This window comes from Mycteria americana, chromosome 9 (assembly GCF_035582795.1).
Source record: "Mycteria americana isolate JAX WOST 10 ecotype Jacksonville Zoo and Gardens chromosome 9, USCA_MyAme_1.0, whole genome shotgun sequence".
In the NCBI taxonomy this organism is placed as follows: domain Eukaryota; kingdom Metazoa; phylum Chordata; class Aves; order Ciconiiformes; family Ciconiidae; genus Mycteria; species Mycteria americana.
The window spans coordinates 2,839,200-2,851,673 of NC_134373.1; the positions used below are offsets into that span (position 1 = coordinate 2,839,200).

Sequence of the window (12,474 nt, forward strand, 5' to 3'; positions counted from 1 at the left end):
GATACCTGCTAATTGTATTTCCTATCATATCTTTTCCCAATTGAAGGATAGAATACAGAAGTTTGGGTTTATTTTTTTTTTAGTACGTAACAGCAAAATTTATTCAAAAGAATTTTTGTTCCCCTTTAGCTATCTGTTTGTTTAATAGACTATGGAAAATGGTAAACTCTGTCAAAAAGTCTAGTTAAAGAATAACTTATAAGCTACATTTAGCTGTTGATCTCGTAGACTGGCTTAGTGGAGAGCCAAAATATATCCTGGCAGGTAATAATTAATGTAAACCTCGACACTTCAGATCTGGCCGCTGTTCGGCAGGCCAGGCAGAAGCAGGACGCAACTCCTGTTAGATCTGCAGTGTCTCTGGCACGCACCACATGGAAAGCTTGGCTCTGTGTGACACACATGCTTCCCATGTGTAGAAATGTGCTGATTTTTTTTTTTTAACCTATTTTGGATGCAAGTGAATCTGTCTGCAAGGAAAATTATTTTGGTCTCTTACATAGAGGTCTCCTGTGAAGAGCAGGATGGCAGGCAGCTCACTCCAACCCCTCTCAGTCCCGTAAATCACTGCATCACTCAGCCGGATTCAAATGAACTAAAATATTGGGTGATGTCCAGCCTTTGCTGAAGCTGATGGCAGCTCTCCCACTGGCTTCACTGGGGGTAGGATTTTATCTACCACACTGCTAAATCACCAGAGTAGCTTTTATCAATGAGATCTGTCTAGTCTTGGCTGAAATGTGCCTTACTGATTTTTAGAGACGATGCTGGACAGTTAATTGAAAAGAAGAGAGTAACGGGGAGTATGATCAAACACAGTGCTCTGCCTGCATCGACTCCGTCACAGCCTCTCTGCCATCAGAGGTGACCCTGCACTCGGGCACACCACACAACTGCACGTGCAGCATTTCTTTAACTGTGCTCTATCAAAATGGTCTGATTTAGCTTAAAATTGCTTTTTGGTTAATTGTTTTAATATCAGATTATTTTAGACGAGTAGGCAGAGAAGCAGCTCTGTCTGTGGTTATTCTGCGAGGTTGGAGGGGAGCTGTTTTGTCAGTCTCTCGGCTGCAGCACAACAACATGTCTGACTAAAGGCTTATCTATAAGCAGTGGTCATCACTTAATGCTGTGTGGGGGTATATCTTAGTCCCATTTAATATATGTAATTACTTGCTTGGGAAAAACATATCCGTAAAGCTATCCAAGATCAGTTAATGTGGTGCTTATATTCAAATATCTGCTTTAATCTTTGTTCATTTTTAAGTCTAGATGAGATTCAAGACTACTGAACCTGACTAGACCAGACCAGACAACTTAAAGGTTAGCTAAAGAACTCCTTATAACTTGTTTAATCACGTATTTATATGCTGGGATACTGACTATGTCTGCCTATAGCCTTGAAGTCTCACCTAAAGTTGGGCCCCTGGGCACATCTGGGATGTAAATGTAGCAACAAGGTCCCATTTCACTTGTAAGGGCTACTGAATAAGAAAGCTCAGCATTTACACTCCGCCTTACATCTTCAGAGTATTTCAGAGAGACATGAGACTGAGGTGGCTTATACATTAGGTAGCAAGGGTTTTGATGAACTGCTCATTCAGCCATTCCTCTCCACCTCCCTTGATCAAACGATGGCTTCAGCTTCCTCCAAATGATCCTTTGGATTGGTGAGGCTCTTGGTTAGCTCTGCTGTTAAGTGTCTCCATAGAATGGATTTTACTTTTCATAATGTCTCATAACTGTCTTTAAAGAGGTTTATGGCTCAGCTTTATTCTCTGGGAGATTGACTGTTCTCTGCTAATCTCCTATGGAAACATTGCTATTGGTTCACACAGTATTTCAGTTAGTTCTCCTCAAGCTCTAGAGTCAAGTTAATTGGACACGATTGACCTATGTTAGAGAATTACTATTAGATGAGTAATATTAAGCAAAGGAAATAAGAACTTTCTGTAGCTCAGAACATGCTGGGAGTTGTGGGGAGCAGCAGGAAATGGCAGCTCAAGAAGCGTGCAGACCGGGCCCTGGGAACGGGGTTGATTTAGGGAACGAGGAAGTGCTTTGTAATAACTGAGGTTTGTAAAACCAGCACTCCTTTCTAAAGGAGAGCTTGATGGGGGAAAACTATACTAGAGTCTTGACTCTTTATAAGAGGCAAAAGTACAAGAAAGAAGAGAAATAGATTGTGGCAGATGTGTGAAAGTGCTATTTTTGATTGCCCCCCCCCCCCTTTTTTTTTTTTAACAAATGCTACAGCGTCATATACCTACCAAAACCTGATTAAAGTAGTCAAGAAATAGGATTTCATCAGAATGCATTTGTGTTTCCAACTGGAAACTGCATGCTGAAGGCTGGTCCAGTACACTGAAAAAACGCTGAATGATTAATGGACATGACACTAGTCCACAAGACAAATATGAGCCCTGTAACATCACCAAGCAGCTCAAGGCACAAAAGCACTGGAAGTGTTTTTGTAGAGCAGTTTTATGCAGAGCAGCTGAAACCTTGCTGCTAAATCCTGGAACTTTTGGGCACTGCTTCCCAATTTACTTTTACATACTAACCCACTGGATGGGGTAAATCCTGGAAAAAATTGCCTATATTATAAAACCAGTCTATATTCCTTAGTACAAGGCTTTACAGTATTGCCATATTAAAACTGCCAGTCTTAAAACTTGTTCAGCTAAAGTAAACTTTCTGAGAGAACTATAGGTGTCAGCACTCAGTTTAAAAATGTGTAAGTATGTGCTTAACTCTACTGAGACGTGAAGTTTCACTGAGATCAGCAGCACCACTTAAGTGAAGTTACATTTGGAGGAGTGTCTTGAAGGTCAGGCCTCAAGTACGAAAGTACTTCAGATTCATATCGGCTGCTGGATAATACCAGCAGCAGGCACCTGGATTGCAGTACCAGTGACGTGACGTGATTTGCTATAGCAAATAATTATACTTCTCTCTCACAGAAGACTGCGTTCTCTCTCTTAAACCTTATGTATTCAGACAGGGGAAAAAAGTCAGTGCGCCTAAACTTTAAGTATGCTTCTTATTACAAAGCCGGAGCCCAAGCTAATATGCAATCTGAACATGTCCCCATGTTAATCCCTGCGGACCTGATTCTACAGTCAGTTTTTCAAGGTGCACCTCTGATCCCTGCTGGACTGTGCAAGGAGTGATGCGTTATTCTGGTTTCCCCAATTAGGAGTCCTGCTGTTCAGGGATTTAGTTCTGCAGCTGGGACTGGGACCACCACTCTAAGATGGATTTTGCAATTTGCATGAACTGCAAAATCAGGCTCCTTGGGGCAAATGGACTTACTAAGGGGCAAGCGTTTATCCCTGCTCACCGGCACTCCATGAAACACTGGCTGATCTGATCCTGAAGAGTTTCCTTGATGTTGAGCCCCTCTGTTTCTCTCAGCTTGTCCTTGATGAATACCTCCTCGTGTCTCTCCTGGACCTCACCTTGCAGGGCATTTGTTTGCCCAGTATGCATCTGTGAAACACTCGTTGCCTTTAAGTGATGAGGAGGTAGGCTCTGAAAACGACAAAAGGTACGAATTAAAAGAAACTTAATATAAACTGGAATGCCAGGTTGACAGTGAATCTGAGCTTAAGCCTTAATTTATTTGCAGGAAGCCAGGGAAAAACCCCGAGCTCATAAAAAGTGCCTGGATGCACACAATGGTCTATTGTTAGTGTTTCAGCATTAATTAACAACATTGCAATGTACAAAAACAACCCTTCCAGCGTGGGATCCTGGGATCTCAATGAGACAGGTGAGAAAGCTGCTGTTCTGCAAATGCCAACTTTATCCATGTCAGAAGGGTGCCAGAGATTTCTTAATTGAATTTTCAAATGTTTGGACTTCCCATTGGTACTTTTTAATTAGCCAGTATTGTTTTTAATTTGTTCACTTAAATTTTTATATGCACTGCTTGGTCAGTGGTTTCCTGGTATTTTGTTGCAGCTGGTCATATTCCTTTAGGAAATCAACTTCCCTTGAGGAACAACAACAACAAAAGAATAAACAAACCCCCAAACACTGTAATAAAAATCATAGCTCCCCAAGTTTCCCATGATTTGATAACCTTGGCAAGAAGGCCTTCTAAGCCAGTTTAAAGTCTTACAATAATTTCTGCTTTGTGATTGATTTTACATGTGTACTTTGAGAGAGAAAAATGAAAGTCTTTCTGGTATGCAAATACAGAAGCATGAAAAATACCATCTGTGTGGGTGGTCTGAAACTTTGCATTTTTTAGTTTGCAATGGTTGATAAAGTTAAGATGTTCCCAGTGTTTTACAAGCTATTACTACCTTGTAAGTGTAGAGGAAAGTATATATTGAAAATTAATTTGTAAATTAGCTTTGTGGGGGTTTTTTTGGTTTTTTTTTTTGTGTTTGTTTGGGGGTGTTTTTTGCAATTCTAGAACAAAGTATTTTCCACATACTTGTGAAGTAGTAATCGTATTGTCTGATAGTGTACGTAAAATTTAAGAATGGAAAAGAGGAGAAAAATATGATAATCTGTTTTTTTAACATGGTGTGTTTTACTCTTCAGAGTTAGTGACTATCTGACATATAGGTGGCAGCATATGTGAGCAAAAGCCTAGGACTGTTGGTCTGCATGAAAAAAACCTATACTATTCTGCTCTGGCCTTCCACCTTCAGAATGTATAGAAATTGTCCTTAAATCAGCACATCTCAGACTAATTTAGTAATATGTTCTCCTTGCTCTGGTGATGTACTTCCTAGTGTGCTCCAAGTCCTAATTCCAGAGGTCTCCTGCAAAGACAAAAAAGCTTCTATCAAAGGTTTGGCCAGCTTATATTTAAGATCTGTTATTCGTGGTGTTTTTCCATGCTTCGACCAGGTTCCAAAAATCACTAACAAGTGCCAAGCAAATTTGGTTTCGGAAAGTACACAGCGGGATTGCACACTATCCAAAGTAAGTGCAGAGGCCCCGTTCAGGAAACCAATTTACTGCCTTCCCTGCATCTGCGATGTGTGACTCGCACTATGCAAAAGGAATTGGTCAAGGCCACCAGTGAGAAAATATTTGGGAGGAAACAAGAAGAGCAGCATGCTTTTGAAAGGCGGCTGCACATGCTCTCTTCCTGAATATATAACCCAAAATGCTGCCTTTCACCCTGACATGTTACCTTCACTCATGTTTCAGTTTCCATAGAGGTCAAGTGTTTCCAATCTTCACCTTCACCGGCACCTATTTTTAAGTATGGCACAGCTAATATTAACACTATTTATTTGTATTTCACCTGGATTTCACCGTTGTCTGCTTTACTAATATTAAATGAACCTCAGAATAGCCAGATGTGATGATGCTTTCTCGGGGCTCATTTGGAAACCAGAGGAGGACCCATGAGGCTTGCTTCCCAGACTGAGATCTAGAAATAAAATCCACTTCCCTCAGGCAGTTTCCCCCTCAACTTTGGCTTTGTTACAGTAATGCTAAAGGAACTGCTTTTCGGAGAAGTTCCCATCAGAGCACTACTGCCTGCAGAGGTGTTGGTAGCAGGGCTGCTGCCGAAGAGATGAGCCAGCCAGAGCCAACGTGACTCTTCCGTGTCTTCGTACGCTGCCGTAGCGTCGTCTGAACAGATGCTGCGTTATGCCCAGAGGACAACCTACTAGATACTCACCAGAGGAAGCAGGGGAAGAGCTGTTTCACTTAGAAATACGTTTTCCAGCGTTTCCTGCTGAAGATACGTGAGAAGAAAAGGGATAAGGGAAAGAAATTTGGGAGCACAAGAAAGGGACTGAAAGAGTATTTCTATGAGCAAAGGTAGTTGTGAATGCTGAAGATGTCCTGCTGGGTGGGCAGAAGGCCTCCCCTCCTGTCTCCTTTGGGAAGCAACAGGATCCATATTCAAGCCTAGGCAGCTCAGTGCGAGGGGCACAAGGATATCTCCAGCTTCAGTGAGGCTGATCTGCAGCCGATGCAGAAAGGCTCCTCTACAGGATGCCTCTGAATGTTCAAGGGTGAAACATTGTGAGATGGCTCACCAGATGAAGAGTTTATTGGTGCTGGGAAGGGGCAGTGCCCCCTCCACCCAAACTGCTGGATGTGTGGTCTCTCCCTTCCCCTGCACAGGCTCTGGCACTCACCTGACCCTGTGGTGAACCAGTCCAGCTCTCCAAGAAGTGGAAAATAATCCCTTTTATCTTTTCTCCCCCTCCCAGCTCCTCAGGTTAATTGTCTCCCAGTATAACAAGGTGAATCAGCCAGCCAAGGAGGCAGCTGAGGGCCAGAGCCATAGCAAGGGAAGTGGTGGGTGAGCATGGGACCAGAACAATGTGGAGAGCAGGACACCCTGTGCAGCAGCACGGATAGGAGAGCTCCTCTTGGCCATCTCTGAACCTTTCCCCTGCTCAGCTCCTCTGGACCGCTCTCCACCGAGTCCTGGGGGAGCCTTTGATGACCAGCTACTTGTCACTGCGAATCTGCTAGCAGCATAACTTTCATCAGCACCAAGAACTGTTTGAACTGGCAAGAACATGCCCATGTGAGCAAGACCAGAAGCAGAAGATTCTTATCTCTAAGTGAATTAATACAGACCGTATCTATACTTGAGTCCAGAGTCATGAAGCTGGTGTGGACACAGTCCAGGTAGCTCTAAACCAGCTGGCTCAGATGCTGATAGCAACAGGGCTAAAGAACACGCTCTGGTCTGCAAAACCCAGCCAAGCCTTGAGTAAATATTTGCGCAGCTACCTGTCTGAGCACCGTACAGCTATCAATATATCTGCTGATACTAGCTTATGAGCTGCACTCAAAGCCCTAAGGCTGAAGTACAGACGTAACCTTGTAGAACAGCTTATGAAAAGAAGCTCTATTGTATTTGTCCTTCGTATTTTTTTCATTTTCTTTTCCCAAAACTGTTTTACTACAAGAAAACAAAAGAAACGGGAACCACTTCTACCAACAAGAGTCCAGCTACCCACCTTCAGTAACCCACTAAAGAAAGGAATGAAAGGGAAAGCTGGTAAGACCGTATGCTCATTTGACTGCCCTTTTTTCCAATCCTATTGATTTCTTGTTATTAATATTTTTGAAATTAAGGTACGTGGAAAAGGGTTTATTTATGTGGAGGAAAAGGCCGTTGCTGATGTGAAACATGCTGTTGCTTGATGGCTTCCATCGCTGGGAAAGCGGAGCTGGCTCAGACCTAGACGGCCTGATAAGCTGGGGAGGGAGGGCAAGTGTTGGAGAGGAGCCAGCAAGAGAGGATGACATGGCAGGTACAAAAAGACACTCGATCTGAGCGGGAGTCGGCGCTGCCAGGCAAGCTGTTGCGATGAGTAGCGGGGAGATACGTTAATAACAAATGACGTCCTTTGAAGTTGGCCTAGCGTTGGACAGACAGTTGCCAAACCAGGGGCTCCGCCGGTAGCGCAAAAGCTTTGGCAATAACGCGCTCCAGCTCAGATGTGCGAGGGACGGTATGAAATGAAGAGCAGAGCTGGCTGTGATAAATGAGTCCTGAAGGATTCGTGGCCGTCTAATGCGGAACATACGCAGCGCGCCCTGTTTGAGTGAAGACCGGGAGGCCGATGCATGTCGGGAACTGAAGGCTGGCTACTGTTCTGGGGGAGGAGGAGGCAAGCGCTGAATGGCAGTGAGGAAATCATGTCATGGTTATTTGATTTTTAAGTAAAACAGTACAGGTGAATGTACAACCGGCCCGACTTTCCGTTCTGTTACTTTGAAATCAACGCAGTTACGTCAACAAAAAAATGAATTGGACGTGAGGAAAACAAGGATGAGGAAATATCAAAAGAAATTAGGTGTACGTGGGCTAACAAGTAAAATAGAGTCTACCTTACAAACTGCTTCCCTAGCCTATAAGAGCTAAGTGTACTTAAGGGTGTGAACGATCAAGACAAGGAGTCAGTTGGTAGAGCACAGGTAGAAAGCGAGAAAATGAACTAGATAAAAGGCGAGTGTGGAAGCAGTCTTGGGTCTTCAAACGGAGACAGAGTCTATATGACAGCCCTGGTAGAGTTTGCGTTCTCTTGTCAAGGAGCAGACTTCAGAAGAAAGTATGTCTGAAAAAGCTCCGGCCATCTGAGGATGCACGAGAAAATAGGTACCGAAATGGCAGGAAGAGTGCCAAAAGACAGATGGTCAGCGTGAGAGGATGGTTTCAAGCACCTCCCTGCTGGCCAGTCTTTGACCTGTGCCTTCCAGTATTGCAGATCAACTTTCCATGTGCCCGCATGCTTGTTCAGGAGCTCTGAAGAGTTATACCGAGACAACGTGATGAGTGCTGCTTTTATAGCCCTCTATACTTAATGTGCGTGTTAAGGAAGACAAAAGCCAATTTATTTCTAACATCGCTTCTCTCAGCACCTCTAATGTTTCTGCTTCTGAATCAAAGGGAGGCATTCTACAGTAAGACACTAATAAATAGCTTTTCCTTGGGGGAAGAAGCATTTTCCCGTCTTTAAGAAATTTCTTTGGCCATGTGAAATTCAAATTTGTTAACTTGCCCTACAAACAGCAACTCATTTAGAAACAAATTACAAATATTAGATGGAGACAGTGAACTTGATAATGCAATGCTGCCACATCAGTTGTAGAATAATGCATCTTAATGAAGGCTTCCCATGTGAATAAACCATTATATTTACAAGCTTTTCACAGTTAATGACCCAGAACTGGATAACGAAACTCACATTTTTAGTGTGGTCCTCTGTCAGCAAAAGTATACATATTAATAATTGATGTTGCTGTAAAAATAGGACATAATATGAAGATTCCTGAGTTTGTGGGAAAATAGGACTACATGGTCCATTAACTTAAAATACTTATCTAATGTTTGATGGGCTTTGTCTTTAAAATCCTTGTTTAAATTAATAAGGCAAAATGGACATTTGTCTAAAAGAGAATTTTATTCCAACTCATCAGTCACAAGCATGCTGATGAGAGCGCTGTTTGATTCTTCTGTTCTTTACTCCTTCTCCGCCTATCCTCCCCAAAGAGAATTTAGGTTTTATGAAAGCGGAAGACCCACCAGCAGAAGGAAGGAAGAAGTTCCCTGCTCCTCGCAGGTAAGCCAACGTGACTCAAGTCTCTGTACGTTTTCCCTTTTCGACTTAGGAACTCAATTGCATAGACCGCTCTTTCCTAGCTTGAAAAGCCTGCCTTTCTGCTTAGTCAGCTCAACAGCTCTTTCCAACACAGACCGCTTTATTGTTCATTATAAAACACTTAGAGGTGTGCAGGCTGGCTGAACATGCTTAAGGCTACAGTTCTACATATAGGAGGCCCCATGCTGTGGAACTAACTGCTCTTCAATTGTTCCATTACGACTACACTTACAAGGAAAGATAGTCTTCGTTTCAACGAAATAAATACATTTCATTTTACTTCATGTTTTAAGGCTAACATTCATATTATGCCTGAAAGGTAGATTTACTGCAGCTTTTATTACTGGGTACTTAATTTAGGACAGCTTCTTTTCTTAGACCTGAAACAGCACCGCTGAAACACACACTGGATGGTTTTATGGGACTTCTTCAGTAAATGTTCTGCTCCAGACAGTATTGTCCATAATTGTAATCTTTTGATAGATGTAGTAATGTAGTAGTTGTGTAGCATTTTGCTGAAGATTGCTCATTTTCAGAAGCAGTATAGTTTGCTTCTCTGAAGGGCTTTATTTCCTAAGCAAAGTAAGTATTTTTAATGGTCATTTACTTTCACCAGTAGTGACAGTGAGATTTTTTTCTTTTTTTTTTTTTTTTTTTCTTTTTTTTTTACATTTGGACTACACAGACAAGTAACTCCTTACTAGTAGACTAAAGGAATTTACCACCTAAGCAACTGAGGTCCTGTTCTTTACTCATGACTGTTATTCTACTGAATTTTAAATGGTGATCCAAATTCTCTTTAGAAGTTTGATATCGGAGTTAGCTATATTCCTGCTTTCTCATTTCCTCAATGTATTTTGTCTGGCTGCAGGAAGAATGTGTTTTAAAGACGTCTCTTATCTTACAAAGATTGTATTCATATAGGTTCCATGGTACACAAATGGTGATAGCCACATCAATTATATGGCTGAATTCCTGAATTAGGCACAAAAAAGGAACAACTAAGCAAAATATATTGCATTCATTAAAGCTTCCCTACTATATGCTTCACTTCAATGGCTTTGCCAATTAAAGTAATTGTCATATGCATTCAAACAAAGCATTTGTAGTAAGAGGCCTTGTTAGAAAAATATTTGAAATGGCTGTTTTATAGATTTGTATCATATATATATGTATATAAAAATATTGACACGCAACACTTTTTTCAATACAATGAAAGAAAATTTAAAGTGGAGAAAATGTTTTTATTCATGACCATATAAGTTTATATAATTTTGGTCATGTTTATTTCCAATATTATACATGGGCATGCTGTCAAACTTCTCCTAAAAATGGCAAGTATGTTTTGGACTCTGAAAGGTAGTGATTTCTTTGTTAGTGTGACTCCAGCCAATGAAAGCCAAATTATTTGGCGGGCTTCTTGCTTCCCAGCGTCTTTCTGTTTCAAAAATAAGCAGGTTTAAAATTTCTATTGAAAACAGGACAGATTAGTTATCACTGTTTAGATGTATATGTATGCCTGGTGAAATAACATCTAACTTTGTGCTGACATCTAAATGTCATCTAGGTTGCAAGTAAAACAAAAGTAATTTTAATCTTATGCTTGATAAAAACAGGCCTGGTGTGTACCACTACCGTAACTGCCCACTTTCAAGAGCTGAAGAAATATTTTAAATTTCACTTACTTACAGAGTTTGCAGCTTGTTAAATCCCATATAATATTTATTTAGTCACAGCCTAATGTTTACACAGAAGGCTATTCTGGGAAATGCTAATTTTTTTCTGACTGGATGAAATGAATTATATTTATCAGGAATTCAAAGAACAAGGAATGTTTGGCAGACTGTTTTCTCAGATATAAATAAAAGCATTATCCAAGACAACATGCCTAAATTCGGGTATGTTTAAAAGAGGTAAGAAGGGGAGAACAGTGCTTTTATTTAAGATCACATAGATCCTTTCATGTGAAAAGGATATAGAAGGAGGAAGAATGGTGGAAATACTATGTGAGAAAATCGGATCAGCACGTATTGTGCCGCTAACTCTTTGGTAAGGGCTGAAATTATGGAATAGAGCAGTGCGAGAGCTGTGTAACTGTAAAGCAATAGATGTATCTGTGAGACAAGAAGGTGTTTACGTGCGTGCATGTCCAAAGCATGCAGGGCTCAGTCCTATAAATTGTTTAAGTATGTAGAGCACTTGGCTCGGATGGGATTGATTACTTGTGCTCGTTAAGTGAAAACATGAGCAAGGGGATGTCCAGGCCTTCGGAGTATTCCTGCCTCAAAGTCGCAACAGTAGGCTGAGCCCCTAAATCGGGATGGATTTTGTCTTGTCTTTTTGTATTCCTTGTTCCTAGGCTGCTCCTACCCTTCCATAAATCAGTCTGACTGCAAACTGTTTATCCTAACATTTTATGTTAAAAACAGCTTTTCCTCTTTCCAGTAGCCTGTGTTCTGAGATTGTAAGTATAACTTCCTGCAGGGTCTATCCTGTTAGGAGAGTCTGTTAGCGAGAGCGCTGAGCGTAGATCCATTATTAGGCTTGGGCTGTTTTGCACCACCCTGAGACAAAGTAGTTGCCAAAAACCAGTTCACACATCCAGTTACACTAGGCTGATAGCTAGTTTGCACTGCAGCAAAATGAAACAATCACAGCAATCTCTAACTGTGGTGTTTAATGACAAGGAACTTATAAATGCCAGAAACAGACCAGAAGTATTACGCCGCACTAATTTAAAAACTGGAAAAATGGGAGGTTATAATTGGACTGTAACGGTTAAAATGGTCAGAGCAAGGAAATGCAGGTTGGTTTGGGCAGCACGTGCATGTTTTCAAGACAATTTAATGTGTTTTTTTGCAACATCAGTGTGGTTGGTGTGGCTTAAACACAGACCTACGCCTGGAACATTGGTTATGGTGGTCACGCTGGAGCTGGTAGTAAACAGCACTGTGAGGAAGATCAGGAAACAGGTCAGGATACAGTTATCAAGATATATGTGCTCTTAGTGAGGCTTGCCTCTCTTTACAAATTAAACCGGTATTGCAAGTTGTGATTTATCGGAGATTTAGAAAAACATGTGCTGAGGGAATCATGCTGTTTCTGCAATTAAGCTTTAATAAATAATAATAATAATGAGCCTTTACTTTTGAGCCAAGAAAAATCTCTGGAACATAGGCTTCAAGTCTGTCATCAAGCAAAAGATGAAACAGAATCAAATTCCAGAAATGATACATAAATTTTTCTGAAGTAAGTAGACAGTAAAGAAAATAATACTGAATTAAGTAAAAGACTGGACAATTCCTGGTCTTTGGTGCACATATTTCCATATTTTTTTGGCCAATGCAACTGAATTTTTCCAAAAAAT

The 12,474-nt window shown here is 41.2% G+C and overlaps 1 protein-coding gene across 1 annotated transcript in view; it reads right to left on the reverse strand.

The window, feature by feature from the left end:
* DRC11 (dynein regulatory complex subunit 11) overlaps positions 1 to 12,474 on the reverse strand; it is a 104,100-nt gene that overhangs the window by 78,983 nt on the left and 12,643 nt on the right. The window contains exon 6 of the mRNA XM_075511219.1: positions 3,344 to 3,534. Within this exon, the coding sequence (XP_075367334.1) occupies positions 3,344 to 3,534 (191 nt within the window). The remainder of the gene's footprint in view (positions 1 to 3,343; positions 3,535 to 12,474) is intronic.